General features: G+C 43.7%; 1 protein-coding gene across 2 annotated transcripts in view; it reads right to left on the bottom strand.

Annotated features, from left to right (window-relative positions):
- The window catches only part of LOC105460017 (LIM domain and actin-binding protein 1), a 64,561-nt gene that overhangs the window by 36,418 nt on the left and 9,415 nt on the right, over positions 1–18,728 (bottom strand). The window contains exon 1 of one of the 2 annotated variants that reach the window (XM_011706454.1): positions 17,083–18,197. The exons of the other annotated variant lie outside the window; for it this stretch is intronic. Within the exon in view, the coding sequence (XP_011704756.1) occupies positions 17,083–17,110 (28 nt within the window). The 5' untranslated portion in view covers positions 17,111–18,197. Of the gene's footprint in view, positions 1–17,082; positions 18,198–18,728 lie in introns of those variants that run through there. 2 annotated transcript variants of the gene reach the window in all.

Below are 18,728 nucleotides of genomic sequence, written 5' to 3'. Positions count from 1 at the left end.
CTCTCTCTCTCTCTCTCTCTCTCTCTCTCTCTCTCTCTCTCTCTCTCTCTCTCTCTCTCTCTCTCTCTCTCTCTCTCGCTGGTTTCTCTTTACCCAACGTTTCACCGAGGTCGTTCCTCGGGTTCACGACCGAGACTATGGAGGTACCTCTTTCCCTCTCTCTCCTTCTCCTTCTGCGTCTCGTTCTCTTCTTCAGCCTCTACGTCTCTACTCTCCTTCTACTCTTCCATGCTCCTGCCTCTCGTTCTCTCGCGTCTTAGCTTCCCTCTCGTTTCAACCTCTCTCTATTTTTAGAATGACACACTACCGCGATTCAAAGACGCGCGCTGGACGCGCGATCGTACTCGTCCTCGGAAAATGTTCTGCCCAAATGCGGCGAGCGAACGAGAGTGAGCGTTATGAAAACAGAAGAGAGAAAGAGAAAGAGTGAAACAGGGGGGGAGAGCAACGAGCCGAGAGAATTTTTTTCTTTCTTAGGTCAAGCGACAGGTGCACACAATATGCACCCTGCCGTGCTGTAAGGTCGAGTAACCCTCGCCTGAGTCGCAGAAAAGTGAAACTCAAGAGATCGCCAGAGCGAATCGTAAGGTGAAAATAAGCGGGGTTTAAAAAGCCAAGAAAATTCCAGAAAGACAGGACAGTGCGAAAGAAGTGCGGGTAAAAAGTCTCGCGAAATCAACGTTTGAGACTCAAGTTTAATGATTAAAAAACTCTATTTAAGAAAAAAGAGCAAAATTAATCAAATGTTAAACATGTAGCAAAATTACCGCATTCGGAGTCTTATTGAAGAAGATTTAATTACATGTTTCGAGAATTTCTTAGTGCATTTTAATTATAACTGAAATATATACCCCGCACATCACATAAAAATCATAAGAGCTTTGTGTAACGTAACGCTAATAAAAGATAATTGATCACGCGATCGAATTATGTTGGGCATATGTATCTCTATAAAAGTCCAGGGCCGCACGTGCGTTTTACGTGGAGAGACGACGGGCACAACCGCACAACGTGCGGTAACCGTAATAAATAGAGCCTTGTTTACGCAATTAAGCTCCATCAAGAAATAATGCCTCGGCGTCGTTAAGGCCGTGGTCCAAATAGCTAAATCTCATATCGGCCGGTGCTTCGTGCTCGAGAATCGGCTCGACACGAGCCGATGAATACACGCGAAGATGCGTTGCACATGCCGTTGTCCCTTTTCGTGGCCACTTAAAATGTTGCAACCGCATTATGTAGAAGCGCGCTCCGCTAAGTATATACCTTCGAGCGTACCGATCGTATACGGCGGCGTGCGTGGTGTAGCCAGGTTGGAAACGCGAGGCTCTATACGCGTTCGTAAGAGAACACCCACCGTTCGTATAATATACCCGCGTCGTGCTACGGAATTAAATTCCCGAACGGTACCGAGTATAGAACCCGCGCGTAAATACCGAACGCGGTCAATGAGATAATGAGCGAGTCCGCGAATCACTTTCGGTGAGTTTCATCGAAGGTGCCGTTGAAAACATTTCTAGTCAATGTACACTCGCGGGGATAGCGAATGGAGAGCATTTTCAGTCCTAATTAGTTTTGAAATTTTTCAAATTAGTGCGAAAACAACTGTTATATATTTACGTATCAATTAACTTCTACATTTCGCTTGACGAGCGATAAGTAAGAGCCCCAGAGTTCGCGCGTTCTCTTCATTCGCGAACGAAACGTCGGGGATGTTGTCTTATTGCTACAGCCATTTAAATCCGCTAACTCGATACAGTGGGAATCGCGCGAGATGCTGGGCAAAAACAGCGGCGATTAATCTAAACGATGTGATTTAAGGAGTACACAACGCCGGCGTTCTGCCTGCGTGAGGTATCATCGTGTCAGATGACGGCATGATCCCGTGTCCTACGAGGATGTAATAGCTTTCCGGCCGTAATCAATAATGTAAATTTTACTTCGCTACGTTCAGAGACTGATGAATAATGCAGACGCTTCTCTGTGTCTGGATTGATCGTGATAGGCCTTCATCTCGATAACGTTTTACCGGGATAACGTCGCGTCAGCGATTCGATCTCAGACGAGATGCTGTGCTATTTTACATATCCGTGTCAAATTAGAACACGCAGGTCATCGAATAATCGAGCTACTTGCGCATTTCCCTATTCGACTGCTTTCGATTTTTCTGCATGAATAAATCAGAATGTACGCTTTAATGAATTAGTGAAATATTTTGGATATTTACACTAATAACAGCTGAAGTGCAATTTACAATTTTTCTAATAAAAAATATATATGTATAAGAAATAAATATATACGTTAATAAAGCAAAAAATAAAAAAAGATAAAATAAAGTATTTTGAAAGATTTTTTTAGTAGCTTGAATGACTCGTTACTATTAAATAAATTTATATATAATTCGTTAGATAACAAATAATTATATTTAATACATTTAATGCATATAAAAATATAATCTGGATAAACTCACTAACACTTTAAGAGTATCTTTGTCAAAAGTTCTTCGCGTCATACTTTTCCTGTCACGGTCTTTTAAATGACCCGTGAAAATTAAATCCGCGGAAACGCAGCGTACGCACGCACGGACGCGGCCTTCCGCATATCTCACGCATGATGTGCGCTTTCATTGCACAAGCCGAATGCATAAGGCGCGGTCCCGGTCTATTCTCTCTCTTTTTCTTTGGTCTTTCTCTCTGCCTCTCTCTCTCTCTCTCTTCTCTCACTCCCTTCCTGTCGCGGATGTGCGCACGGTGTCCCCTTACAGATTTCTATGTGCAACTATAATTAGGTAACCAACACCGGCAGACTGCCGCCGCAGGAATCCCTGTTAGCCGTTAAGCTATGCCGCGGCGGAAAGTGTGGCGCGCGCGAATATTTTCGGCGCGAGGAAAGACAAAATTAAACGGCCGATGCACTTTTACCACTCGCGTATACATACTTATCCGGCCTTACTTGCATGCGTCTCTTCGCTCGTTCTCTCTCTCTCTCTCTCTCTCTCTCTCTCTCGCCTCTTCTTCCTTTTCCTTCCTTTTTCGTCATTCCTGCCTCTTATATTCCACCTTCGAGAAACGCGAATGTGAATGAGCGTTTCTCAATCGTTCATATCTCATGCACACGCGTTATCTCGGAGAGAAATCTTATTTTTTTCTTTTCGTCTCGACACGTATTTAAAGTTCAAGCTCATCTCTGATGAGCTGTTCGATCCGGGAATTTCGCATTATTATTTCGCTGAACAGTATTTTTATGCTGGCGCAAATCCAAATTTTTATTTTCTTAAAGAGAAAATCTTGTATTGCAAGATGTTGTGAGAAATGGATTGAGGCGAAGTTCTGTGTCAAGGACTGAAATTCGATCGATCTGCGTCGATCGTGGATGGAAAATGGAGATGGCGAACGCAGTGCCGAGCGGTGACACATGATCGCGCAGCTTCCGGCCTTACGATTAAATCCATCTCCATTTCGTCGCGCCTTCCGCATTTCTATTTTGATCGGCATATGCGTGTGCAGCACATTTCTAGGATGTATATCCGTACATTACTCCTTTTTTTCTTATAGGTACTCACGTTACTCGTATATATAAAGAAATATTCTTATAAATCGCAAAATGTAATATTTAATAAAATTTTAACTCTTTTATTTATATATATCTTATATATATATATACTTATATATCTGAAACGGAATGTTAGATTTTTATCAAGATTTTCATTCTCATTATCTATAGTAATTGTTTGTCACGAAAACACGACAGTTTTGGAGAAATATCGGAGAAAGTAACTCTCTTAAAATCGCGCACGACGGTACGCCGAGTATTTTCGGAGCACACAAATATTTAGGTGGAACGTCTCACGAGGTGTAGCCGATTCGAATGGAGTAAGAATGTAAAAATGGGATGCGGCCTCTCTCGACGGTGTCGAGACAAAGAACACGGCATTGATATACGGCTCTACGAATCTCTAGCTGGCAAGTATAAATGATACGCGAACCGACCTGAGTCTTTATCGTTCGCAGGTGCAGATCCGGAGTCTCTCTTGATGAGAAACAACGATTTGACGATCGCGCTAGAAGCCATATTTTTATATGTAAAAACCTATGTTCCTTACGACGGATGTATTCTTACAAATGGATCGATAAATCACAAGCTTTTGTGATCATTTGCAAATTGAGTTCGCAGGTCAGAAAACATTTGCTCAATTATCTGCACGCACAAAACTCGCTTTTTTCCTGGGAAAGATTAACGAGAGACACTGAAAAATTATTTTCTTTAAACGAGAAAATACATAAAGACGTTCCCTTTCTTGAAAATTATTTGTTGTTGCCAAAAAAAAAAACATTCCAATATTAATTTCGTAACGATATTATAAAGTTCCTTTTATAATTTACAACAGTTATCGCCGGAATTCTCAGCTCTATGTGTTAGGAATGCAGCAGCATTAATCAGATATCGCGCTTCGTCGCCTCGACTATACGATCGCTCGTCGGCGTTGCTTCCTCTAAATCTGAGAAACGTATAACGGCGGTTCGGCGAGGCGTTAGGTGAGAAGCGGCCATGCAGTTTGTTATTTCACAATAATTAATAATATAAATCGCGTCGCGTGATTCCTAAGCGGGCTGGCTACGTCGTCTCGGCGCGCGGCGCGGCGTGCCGCGTACCAGGAAGCGCGACTTTTCGACGCAAACGAGCATTGTCCGACAATTGAGTTGGCAGACAGGCATCGAGCCGAGTGTATGCGGCACGCATGTCGGTATTTTACTCGCTCCCGCCCATCGCACGCATTACGCACGCGGGGCGCGTAATGAGAATGGAGCGGCGCGCCGCGATCCTTTACGAACGAGCTTGTGTATAGAGCGCGCGGGCCTTCTCCGCGCTCGCAGCTGTCGATCGCTGAGCGCTTTGTTTCGAAAATAGCCGCGAAATTGACGGTCATACTCCCGTGGCTCCTCGACCGCGAAATCGCGCGCGGGTCGCGTGCAGAAACCGCGATACGCGTATAGTTTCGCTTGATTGAAACCTCATAAATCGATTGCTTGGCATTCCCATGGCATGTACATGATAATAAAAATAATAATATATGAAACATTATTTGGAATCTGTATCGAAACATGTGTAGAAAATGTCAGATTTGCGGTATAACTTTAATTTTTAAGATAGATATATGTTAGATATATGTCGAACAAATCAATTAAATTTCGTGTCTTTAATTATGTATTTACTTGTTCAAGCATATTAATTTATTTCTCGATCAGGCTAATAAAAAGAAGTGAAGTCAAACAGTGTCAATCCCTAAATTTGTTGTTTTCGTCAGGTTGCTTGCATATTTGGTATGTATATTTCATGAAGAATAGAATATTGCAGCATCTGCATTTTATTGGATCCGCGGAATTAACTTGCAAAATAGATTTCGTAACGATTTTCATTGGACAAAGTAATAGCGACGCGATTGGCAAACAATCATTCTTATAGAATCAAAAACGTCAATAGCAAGTGAACATTTGTCGTTTTTTCGTGTTAAACTTCGTTTTACACAGAAAGCTAGGAATCTAGAATATTTAAAAATTACGATGAAAAAAACGATATTAAAACCAATAAATTTTTTGATCGGTAAAACTTTAAAATTTGTAACACACTTTCCTATTTAATTTTTATATACGTTATCATTACTATAATTATTATTGCTACGTACGTTACTACATTATAACGCGTTTCTCGATGGCGGAGCATCGAGCGGTAACCGGACACTCCGGTTGCATTTCTCGCTATGTGGGACGCTTTTTTGGAAAGACGCGTCGCGTCGCGTCGTTGCGTCGCGTCACGTCGCGCCGCGCCGCGCCGCGCGCCGGCGTGCGGCCCGCACGAGAGAGCGCCAGGCTTTTCCGCGATCCAAGCGGAGCGATCCGAGCGGGTACGAAGCGGCCGAGATGGGGGCCGGTGGTCCGAGCCGAGTTGCGCGCGCGGCGCGGCGCGCGGCGGGTTGAACGACCGCTCGAGGAATCGGCATTCGCGGCATTCCGCGGAACGAATGAAGATGACCGAGCGGAGAGGCGCGCGCTCGTTCTCGCTCCGTCAATTACCGCCGATCGCGTATCGCGGACAATGAATGAGAGTCTCGCTCGCTTCGCTTTCTCAGTACGGCCGGCGCGAGAACGGGCTACGCCGCGCCGCGCCGCACCGCGCCGCGCCGGGCCGGGGCCGGGGACGCCAAGGTCACCGGAAACGGTCGGGCGCGCGAACGTGCCGGTTCTCTCTCGCGGCCGGATATATTCGCGAACCGGCACGAACAATACCGTAAACGGGGAAAAATGCAGGAGAAAAGATCCGACCGCGCTGTTGCGCTCGAATCCGCGTGCGGTACATAGCGAGCTGCAGTTAACGGAGCAATTCCGAGAGAATCGTTCGACTAACGAGGAAACACTGATCTAGTGTTCTCCATCCGATATCTTGCCGTATAACGCGCAAAGCGGTATCGGAAAATCAGAGTGTGAGAATACAGAGATTGGATTATGCACTAGGTTGCGTCCTACTTCGAAATAATTAAATAGTTAATTTTTATAAGGGGGATGACTGAAGTCGTTCTATTAAAAAGTTTCTTCTTAACAAGGTCCACTCAAAATTAAACGGAAAGATTTCACCATTTACTTGCATTTCTGAGGATCATTTAATTCGCCGAAACACTTACGCGTCGAAAAAAAAGCTGCCTGCGTCTCATCATCTTCAAATCACCGTGTCATAATCCAAGTGGCTCGAGAGCACCTAATGGATTCACGGATTAACTCGGGGAATGACTTGGAAAAATATTGGTTTCCGTCAGGATCGGAGGTTCGCGCCACGCCACGTGTTGTACATTACAGCTGCATTTCACATGGCCGACGTGCAAGCATGCGTTGCACCACGCGCTCGCGGATTACCTCGCGACATGCGTTTTCGCTCCGAGAAGCGGAAAGCATGTTGCAAAATTTGAAACTGCTACGTCACCGACATGAACGTAATATACCTTCCGTGAAAGAAATTTAATTAAATTTCAACGGAGTGTCTTATTTGTTCAGGTCTTATCTGTCCCGCGCGAATCATCTTCCTTTCCTAAGATTCCCATTTTCTGCATTTATCTCTTTAATTAAAAAGAAATGTTAGTGGAACTTGAATTTGTATAGATTGTTTACGGAATTATTTAAAATCAAACATTGAAAGAAAAAACCGTTTCAAATTAATAGAAAGCCTTCAGAAAGAAATGCCTGCGAAAGAAATGAAATGCTTAGATTGGGATATCCTGTATCTCGAAATCCGACCTGTATGACCGAACAAATCGAAGATACTCGGCTCGATCGTGCTTTATTCGCGATCTAGCTAATTCGTACGTGACAGGAAACTTTATAAAAAGTGCCGGACGACGCGCAAGAATGCGGGTGGTTGCAGATTGCAAAACAACGACGAGGACTCAGACCCAGCGACGCGCGACGCGCGATCGTTATGCCACGAGCGAATTAATGAAGCGTGCCGCGCGGCGCTTCGCGCGGACGAGAGGAGCGGAGAGCCCGCGAAAGAAAGTTGATTTCGCAGTCGGTGGCAGTCGCATTTTTCCTCCGTGGTAGCACGAGGGAGTATCCCCGGTGCCATTTACCCGTCGCTTCCTTCGGGCGCGAGCGTTTCACACGTCCGCTGCCTTTCCATCCTTAATCGCGGTCAATCGTTGTATTAATAAATAAATAAATAAAAAAATCGAGCCGCGAGAGAAAGAGAGAGGGAGAGACAACTTGGTTCTGTGTCGGAAGATTTACATTTTAAATGCCGAAACACGTTTGTGCAGAGCAAAACGTTGTAGGCCGACGGTGCGTATAGCATAATGGAGAGCTCTCGCAGGGTGTTGCAGCGGAGAACAGAGATATGTAGCGATATAAACGTACTCTTGAAACTTGCGAGGCAAGTTCCGCACAACGTAGAAATTGTCGGGCTGTTTATATACTACCGAGATTAACGCAACAGCGAAAAAATTCGAAATTGAATTTTTTGTGTCGAGTATCTTATGATAAAAAAGAGAATCTGATTTAATTATAATTTACCAGTCATAAGGCAAGAGAAGAGGTTCTCTACTCAACACATAATTTTTTTTGCTATGTACATATTCAGATACATAAAATAATTTTATCTTACCAGATTTTCCAATTTCCAATTTTTTTTTTATAACGTGCTATGCACTCAAAAAAATTTCCGTTTGTAGAGCGCGCTTTTATTACATAACATTGAAGCTATACGCGATCGAACGCACGATGGAAGATGAAGAGAGCTTTTGAAGCGCGACACGCAAACGAGAGATCTTCAAGTGGCCTCTGCACGACTCGCCGAACTTAAGAACCGAGTAGATTTAAACGTTCGGGCCAAATAGCCGCCCGTATAAATAGACGCCTGTCCTCGATTTCTCGACGAGCAAATGAACCGGATGCCGAGATACTTAATACCACCAGATGGTTAACATAGCACTTCGATTCAGTATTGATGAAGCCTTAACGGCGTGAAAAACTCGCATTCTCGACGACCGAGCTGGCACGAAGGCACGTCGAACGCTTGAAATCGGTTTGCCGGAATGAACGTTCGATATCTGCCGAGATAGCGATTTACATGGCATCTCGAGTATACGTTTTCGACATAATGCCCACTCTGTATCACCCATATTTGTCTCAAGAATCGCACATTCGACAGCTTAATTGACGGCCGGGCTCGAACGCGAGTTCAATTAATTCTCACGTCGCAAAGGGTTTCCTCGCCACGCGGCGTGGCGGGTCGCCCGTAACATAACTGCAGCAATTGCAAAAGACAAGGCAACCGCGGCTTGGAATGTTTAACAGTTTCAACAAGATAATTTAAATTCACATCACCTTCAATCACCTTCGCAGCTGACTCAAAGCAATCTCCGCGGGTTAACTGTTAACGATTTCTCGTATCACAACGCGTTTACCGTAAAAATCTAATAACCGATAGCCGGGGAGTTGATTCCGCCTAACTTGACTGGTTTCGACGATTCACGCGATAGCTCTTAGTGTACAAGCACGACGAGGCTGCGGGTAAGGTCCGATCCGACTCCGCGCGCGAATAATTCGCTGCCTGGAATTTTGCGCGAGGGGCCGTCGCGCCGCGCCGCGAGTTATTCCATTACACGCCGCCGCTTAAGCGCAATCGCGGCTTTAAATTCTACCTGCCACAAGTTGGCGAATATCTTCGCGAGTCGTCTTCCTTCCTCGGATACACCCGGGCACATCTCGCTGCCGCGAGAGAAACCTGTTTATCACGTTTCCAACCGTCCAACACGCGGAATGCATGCAATATCGGCGTATTGTAGCGCGTGTTGTTCGCGTTAGAAGTAGAATCGAACTTTAGAGGACGGAAAATCGATTACGTACGTGGAACAATCGCGAACCGTAAATCCAAGTTCTTACGCCACACGCTCGGCAACCGATACTACTTCGTTCGCGCGACATTATCGCGCGCGTGTGTCGCCGTTACGTGAGAATCGCTCGCATTTGCGGCGCAGATGTGGCGCTAAAAGCTAAAGTCATACTCCGATACATTAAGCCCCGTGTTTAATTCGCATAATCTCAAATAAATTATTTCGTCAGGGCAGATCGCATTATATGACATGCGCCGTGTCTTTACGATAATCTCAGAATAATCGCTACTTGGCAGTTTACTTTTTACATAATATTATTTGATGCGATGTACATTGCCACCATGTGTGTTTGCAGAGACTTGCTGAGTAATCTGAAGTCTCTCGCGTCCTCCAACTTACGCGTGTACCAGGGACGGAGACTTCCTTATGAAGGGTATGGACTTTTTCACACCTATAGAGATCCCGCGTGGGTGTGGAATTCCACACCCTAAATTTGGGGTATTTAAATGAGCTAATTCTTGCGCGATATCGAGATAAAATTAAAAGAAAAAATATGAAAAGAAATTAAATACAGAGGTAGAAATATATTTCGACATACAACAGAAGAGATAAAATATTCGTGTTATTACCTCCCGCCCTTCCGCCCCGCTTAGATGAGATACTCCACACCCAAAAAATTCAAGAGTCTCCGTCCCTGCGCGTGTAACGTTATCGTCTCAATATTAAAATATTCTCTATATATATAACATAGTATTTAAATAACGATTACGTCTCGCAATAGCGGATTCAAAGATCGAGAAACTGGTATGATGCTAAAAATATAGAAAAAAAATATTCCAATCACACGAGACACTGGAATTCATTCTCATAGTGAGTCGCTGGTCGTCGAGATTGCACCGGTTTCGATCCTTGAACTAGTATCTATATGCTCCCTAGTAGCTTCTTCTGTTGCATTCCCAGCACCGTGGTAGATATACACGGAGAATTGCATTGTCGGCAAAGTTCCGTTTTGCGATTATCGCGGCGGACTCACGGATGAACCTGCGTTTTCTCCGGGGTTATTGTGCGCGACATTATTCGCGTAACAGGTTTTACGTTATTTCACGCGCCTACAGGCCTACATTCGCATAATAACGATGGAAGCCGTCGCTCTTGACGTAATACGCATACCGGCGCGCCAATGATGATATCTTTGGGCAATTTCCTCAGCGCGCGAGAGATCGCTCGATACACGAATTAATTAACCGCAAATTGAGTAATGCAGGAAAGCTCGGGGTTTTAATTGAAACGAAGGACGATTTTTTTTTAACGGACGAGACGATAAGTCGAGTCTCCGATTAAATCTGGGACAACGCGAAGAAAATTCCATGAAATATATGTTAATATTTTAATTTATATACATATAATTAGTATAGTACGAGTTCTTCAAATCTGAAACTATTGCAAGTAATTTCAATTTAGATTTTTTATATAGCACGTTAAGACAAAATTTTTATTCACTTTTATTATTAATTACGATCATCTTAATTGCTCTATGTTGTTATCGTTAGTTTAGCGCTTCAACGCGCACTCTCTCTCTCTCTCTCTCTCTCTCATCGGATATACCGATAACTTTCAACCGTAAAGAAAAAATAAATCCGAGCATTGCACTTCCGAGTCTCCTCTCCTAAATGCGGCCGCTGGCACAGGCGTGCCGTCTTAAGTTAGTCGTACGATCGTTGGCACGACGGCGTTACACATAGGTTTAATTAAAGACTCGCCAATTGCACAATCGCGACGCGGTCGAACGTGGTCTCTCCTCGCCGCCTCGTCTCAGCTCTTTGTCTAACGCGAATGGATATAAATTCTCTACCGGTGCACATTACACGGCCGTGAACGCGGTTAATTACCCGACGCGAGTCAATCAACGATACCTCGCACACGCGAGATGGAGGATCTTCCAATTTTCTTCGGCCGCGTCTCTCTCGCGCTCGCATAAAAGGCGTGAAAAAGTAGCGTGCCACCCGGGCCATCAGCCGGACACGATGCCTGCACACGCATATCTTCGTAAATCAACGGCAATTGATACGTCGATTACGCCAGGCGGACCCTCGCATTAGTGCGGCGAGATGAAAACGCGCGGGCCCTCCTTAAAACAATTATTACGTTGTAAAAGAGACGCGCGGCTACCACCGTCGCTGCCGCTGCTGATGCTTTCACCGGACTTACTTCGTATCGCGTTTTATTATCGCTCCCGTTATCCTAATTTACGAACACGGTTCTGCTCGGCGCAGATTATTCTTATGCAGAGAGTCTTTTGCCCGTTTATGTAAAATAAAATAACGCAAGATATAATCTCCATATATACACGTATGTGTATCGCAAACAACATTACTTCGAGATTTATCAACAGCGAAGTCGATCCCATTACCTCGGAATCGACCTACTTACTCCGCCTACAACGCCCAATTAGAATTTCACGAGAGCGATGAGCGTTCTTTTTTTTCTTAATGAGCCTGCTTATTATGAGCGTGAGCGTGCCGATGATTGTGCGCGCACCGCCGATGCGTTATCAATGTTGCGATCGCGCAACACGCGGTTCTCCACGCGGCGGCGTACTGCGTCAGCAAAACGTGAACACCCACGACTCACGCGAGGCGTCGACGAATCTTTCGAATGCGTCATAGACGGCGCGACCACAGAGACGGGCGAGAGAGGGCGGCGACTCGAAGGAGATTTTATACACGCGTGCGTGACTTTACGGCCACGCAGATCACGCGCTTGCGAACGAGCAGAGCGAACGCTCAGGAAGTGGAACAGCGTCGGCGTCGGCAGTGCGCGAATTTCGCGTCGCGTTTCAAGGGATTTCATCGGGGTTCCCTCAGACTGATAGGGAAGAGTGGGCACGAAAGAACCAATTTTTTTTAAGAGATGAAAAGGTATATTTAATCTAATATTAATGAAATTGCTTTGCAACATATAACAGTAGATATTTGTCTACAAGATTCAATTAATAAAAAAAATATATTTAATCTTTAATAGGTTCTACTAATCTTTTTTTGAACTTCGGGAATTCACCTAAAATGCGCGCTGACTCACGTTCGATAATTCGAAGCATTCGACGTCGTTATTATCGCACAACTCGCGACGACTTACGGCGCGAAACTTTAAAGCAACCGAAAAACCGAGATGAAATCACGATCGTTCGGCAACATCCGTTCGTGCACGCACGAACATATGATGACGACAGAATCGGCAGGCGTCGCGGAAACCGATTTCTTTGCTTTTACTGTGCAAGAAGGGACGATTAGATTGCGTCGGCGAGACGGTGTAATTTTGCGGCGAAGCGGAGAAAAGTTGCGGTGCCGAGAAAAAAAAAGATGCATCGCGCCAGAATAATTAATATATTCATGGCAGCAACAATTAATGTTATTAAAAATAATTACTAACCGTAATGAAGAATATATAATTAATTTGGCATGCGCGTATGCGTTGAAACTGAATCTAACGAAAATGATTTTCTTGGATATTACCATCCCCCTGTGGTCCGCATACGTTATAAGGTTGTTTCTGCTGATGCAATAATATAACAGAATAATATTTTGCAAACGAAATGTTCGAAGGAAATAAAATTCAATACTCTTGTAACTTATAAACGATTTATATGAAATGGGCAGAACAGCAACGCGTGGAAGGCAATGATACAACTAGATCCATCAACGGCTTTACACTCAAGCGAATATTGCGCGCGGAACGCATCGGCCACCCATTTCATGGGTGATGGAGAGCGTTAATATATCGGCACTCGATTAATAGCGTTCAAACATGTGAAGGTGATATCACGCCTTCCGTTTCGTTCGTTTATGCAATTTCCACGAACGGAACGTAACGGCGGCGAATAAATTCGTTTCATTCGTCTCATTCTCTCACAACGATCGAGATGAGCGGATTCTCCGCCGACAATTCACCGCGTCTCCTCCATCCATCCCCCGTAAAAACTCATTAAGATATTAATAATCGCAGGGGCAAACAAGAACGCGGCCCGCGAAGTCAAGTGATGATCGATTTCTAGGAAAAGGCCAAGTCGCAACATCGAACCGCCTAACGGATTGCCCATAAATTAAGGAAAAGCAACGTTCACCAAGCGATTATTATCAACGCGAAATAACGCGGCGGTGAAGTCACGGCGGAGTTATAACGGCACGAAAAATCGTTTTCGAAGATCGCTAGCGCAGATCGCAGGATCGGAAGATACGGGTGGCCTATCCCTTCAAGCGAGAGAGATGAAGAGGAAGAAAATAATCGGATTTGCTGTTTAGGTGTTTAAAATATTTAAAAAAAAAATTTTGCATTCGTTGCGCTTACGTAAGTTCACGATGCCATGCACGAGTTTCTGGTCTGGCGCGGCCGTAGGCACACCTTAAAGGTGATCGATTACATCTCGAGATTGACCGAGAGAACGTTTTATGGCCTAGCAACGTTTATATACGAAATATCTCGCCAGATAACGCTCGTTTATCAGCCCAGTATGATTCGCTTTGTTATTGATAATAACGAAAAAAAGTTGTACAGAAAATCTAAAGAGAAAGGCACGCGTAGTTTTTCAGACAGTAAAAATTAATCGCCAGAAACAGCGTTTTACGATTCCATTCGATTAATACCAATTGTATAAGTCTCCGCTGATCTAACGTAATCTGCCCGCGTTAAAAATCACACGATCTCCGGGAAGGAGGTGGCGTTGACCGCGGGATCGAACGCGAAGGCGACTAATTCGAAGAAGCAACAATTGAGAAAGGCTGATTTAACGCGCCGAAGAGACGGCCGTCGGAGGCAGCGGCACGGAAGCGGTACGATGATGCGGAGATTCGCGCGGAATGCGTCGACAACGGCGGGAGGGGTTGGGAGGGGAGGAGGGATCTCTTCACGTCGCTTTTAATTGCTGTCGCCTGCGACATACTTCTTTAATCGATAGACCGTTATATCGGCGCTTTTCAACAAGCGCGGCTTCTGTATTTCGACTCGTCGACCATTAGGATCGTGAGACGATCGTGACACATCGCAGATCAAAATGAAACGATGAACGAGCGTATCTAAGCAGTCCGACACGTGATCCCACGGGCCAGTATAAATATATAAAAAGCTCGCGAGCTCTGGCGGACCTTCTTGCGATCCATGAACTTTCTTTCACCAGCGGATTGACGTTAGGTCTATTAACTTGTCAGTTTCTGCTATTATTCATAGATTCTCGGAATTCGTATTCCAGGATCTAACGCTATAACGCCTGAATTTAAATGACAGTTTAATCTTGAAGCTTAAAAGTACGTTCGTGGGAAAATCGTACACATACGGACACATATATGCATTTAGTTTTTAAACGCATTCATTTGTAATCGTAAATATTTTCGGCATCATTGGATTGATTGGTGGCTACTTTCCCGCCCGTATCGAAATCCATTCTCATTTGCTCGAACGTGCAAGTATGCGGTCGTAAGTATCGCGAAGGCAGGAGCGCGTTTTGCGTACTAGGTTTATGATTCCGTGCCTAAATTTACGCGCGGCAGTTTTAGAGAGCGTGTGCACGCAGCAGCCTTACGGGATTCTCTGTATGTATATCCGGGATTCTGAATAAGTGCTGCGCGGTCGCTTACGTAGATTGAACGAGAGCCAGGGAGATCGTTTTCGGCGATTCTCTCGAAAGTATACATACGGAGGCGCGAAAACGTCCGACGGTATTCGCGGAAGCGCTTTCCAGAATTATGACGTGATGAAATTGTGCGTATAAGATACTTGTGCGTAGATCCGATCAATGTCTTTAACCCATCAATTCCGTTTGGAATTTATTTAAATCTGAGAGAAAATTTATTTCTGTTCTAATCACGTTACATTTTATATATGCGTCTTAATTAATTTATTATTTATACACTAACGCAGTTCAGTCCTGATTTCTCTGAATCAGTGGCGGTACAGCTTAATGCGTCGCTATTGTTCATTTATAACCGCGTGTGCTGGATTCCACGCTAATTCATTACGTCGCTGTCGAATGAATCAGGGCAGACGCATCACTGTCTCGGCGATTAGTCAGTATTACCGGTTTCGAGCGTGTCGAGTCCTCAATCGGAAGAATCGTGCCTGTCTGCGTGGATGCGACAAAACAGCGGGAGCGTCGCGAATCGCATGAAGGTGGTTCCAACAGAAGCACAGAACAGCGCGCGTTTCAATAGGATATAATTGCAGTGACGCGCGGAAACCCGCAAACGAACGGATCACCATAAGCGTCGCGCGGATTTTCTTCTTTTTTCGTTCTGTCATTTGTTGGTGCTTCGTGCAGTGGTACCTTGCCATCTGGACACAGCCAGATTCTGCCAAAAGCACCACGGCTGTGAGTCACCCCGCACGGTCCGGTTAGGTTTCTGGCAGTCGGATTTATCCGCGTCTGTATAGAGTGTCATGTATAGAAAGTTGCGCGTACACATACATACAAGAGTGCCAAGTTTCTTTTAAAAAAAAATATAGAAAATCTTAAAGAGAAAAATAAACATTAAATTCTATTTTTTCTTTTTTGCTTTGCTTTAACAATCTTCTCAAATTTTTAAGAAAAGCAAAAGCTAGAATACATTGTTGTATTGAATATTTCTGTTATTCATAAGTCACGCACTTTCTGTGAAACACGTTACAAGTACACCCTTTCATCGTTTCTCTCGCGTCGCGCTTGAATTGCAATGAGCGCCAACTCCCGCGAGAACGGCTCTACGTTCCCTACATTCGTTTCATCTTTCCTTTTTGCCGTTACATAAAATGACATCAGGAAACCTCCTCTCTGCCTTCTATCATGTATTATGCATTGCCGGCCAAGAGTCCTTTGCAACTAATAGCAATAGCTAATCCCGGGCGTACGAGGTGCCTTTCCATTCGAGCGGGCGTCGTGACGAGGAACTGTATCTTCCACGATTTAATCTGGGCGGTGAATCTTTCCGCGCGAACAGTCGCTTTCGATCTATACGCGGGCATGCAAAACGGCCGGCCGGCTGCTTTTTTTTCGCAATACGAGCTCAAATCCGCCGTGGCGATCGCTCGCGGCAGCAAACGTTTAAAATAACTATAAGCCACGGAGAGCGGTTCGAGAAATCCTTGCGGTATTTCTTCGACGGCTGTAATGCGACCAAATGAGCAAGTCCTGCGAGGAAATTCGTCTTTGAGTGGCGATCAAATTATTGGTTCTAGGATGCGAATAATTGAACGATGAGAATAAGATGAAATTGCTCCATAATCATTATCTATCAAATTATGCTTGAATTTCCACGATAATAACTATAAAAAGCATCCGGTTCTAAGTTTACAAATTATGAGATGGAATAAAACTTCTGAATTCACACACGCTGAATTCCGTTACTTCGCGCGACACTCGTGCAAAATGGACCAAGAGACAGCCGTGTCGAGCGATGATAGAAATTGGACCTGCCCCTGTTTCGGGACGCTCGATGCCGGAAATAGAACCATCTAGTCCCTAGAATTCCGACTGTTGATTACGCGATGGAATTGTAGAGGAAACACTCGCGTTTACACGTATCTCATCGTGGATCCAGAGCTGTCACAATTTTGTATTGTAACTTATTAAATTTCAAGAATATGTGACGTCCTTTTAAGCAATCTCTTAACCTTAAAAAAATGTTAATTTCTCTTTTCTTCAAACAAACACCTCTGTTATAAGGAATGGAGGTTGCGATATTTACCACGTGTCACGCCACTCTTCCCGAACATCTTCCCGTAATACGATTGTTTTTCGTAAGCACCTGTTCCGACAGAATTAAAGCGATGCGAGCACGCTAGACCGTCACACTACCATAGCTTCCACGGTTGAGTCAACGCGAAACACTTCCGTTTGACGAGGACCACTCCGTCGGCCGAAATGCATGCGTGCTGATTCACCCTGTACGCTCTCCACTGTAGATATCCCCTCCCTCAGGCGTTGCAGCCAACGAAAATATACCGGGTGTGCTCGGAAAATTTCGAATATCCTTACGTAATCCGAGAACATAAATTATTTCATTTTAAGACGCGATCTCACGCAACGGCGAAGAATAACAGTTTAAGAATAGTTTAAACGATCACGGGAATAAGTATTTCTAAAAAAAGTTTCTAAAAATTGTATTGAAACTCAAAGAAAATTGAGAGATGTCTTCAATTAAAACATTCGCCTCTATGTTTATTTATATTTTTCGAAACGTAGAGATTCGAAATTATATTTCGAAGAGACGTAGTTTCGAATCGAGCGAAAGGTACGTTTAGGCGGCTCAGAAACCGTAGAAAAATCGTAATGACATTAATGATGCAGCTCCATCAATCCAATATGTCAGTCTAATGACATAAATGACACGTAATTTAAACGTACATGAGCTTCAAGTACGATTATTATCAACAAAAAAGGATCAACAAAAGTTACTTATTACTCATTTTATTGATATCATTTTATTTATATAATTGAGTTTAAATGTTACAATCGCTGAAGCGTAGTACTGTAATATTTACCGCGCTTGGCAATAGCAATATATAATAGTACGACGTTGCTCGGATAAGATAATCATCGATAAATGATGGTAACAAGTAACCGACGTCTTTTTATCAAAATACATTACATACGTTTGCCTTTTAATCTATTACTTACTTAAGATTATTTACGCTTATCGTTGCTCTTCCCCACGTAATAATTTAAGAAACACTCCTATTATACATTGTACCGTTATATATCGAATAGAGGAAAAGGAGATATTTTATATACATTTTTCGTATTCTGAATCAGAATTCTGATATTATTAACAATACGATACAAAATTCGATCAAAATTCTTAATAAATAATTATGAAAAATTTAAATTATAAGATTCTTTACTTCATCTTGAAGATATATTTAAATAACTTTGGATAAAAATAAGACAGAATGTTTATGAAAAATTTAATACTTGTATAAATAAAGACGATAAGTGACTTGGGCAGAAACAGCAATAAAGAGTTTCTTTCGTAAGTAATAAAATCCTGAAACTGTCGCTCCCGTTATTTTTAGAAACATAAACAGTGGAAAATTCAATTTATCTCTTATATTATTCAGACCTGCATTGCGAAAGGATATGGACCACGTGGCTGGCTGGCTTATGGCGTCAACATGTGCCCACGATGGTCTTTATAAAAAGATCACGCTGTTTCGCGAGCTCGAGCACGCAGAAATTTCCAGAGGAATTCTAGCGTGCTCAACGCGTTTACCTCGCCATCGCGAATTCTCGCGGCGTCGTTAAGCCTCGATAAAATCAAGCTAACTGTCTGCTAATTGATAGGCACGAACGTAAGGTAGGCGTAAATTTCTCATTACCACTCTACGCTTGTTA

This window comes from Wasmannia auropunctata, unplaced genomic scaffold (assembly GCF_000956235.1).
Source record: "Wasmannia auropunctata unplaced genomic scaffold, wasmannia.A_1.0 LD333475.1, whole genome shotgun sequence".
Taxonomy (NCBI): Eukaryota; Metazoa; Arthropoda; class Insecta; order Hymenoptera; family Formicidae; genus Wasmannia; species Wasmannia auropunctata.
Note: the sequence above shows the minus strand (reverse complement) of the source record. Positions and strands in the feature narration are given on the sequence as shown.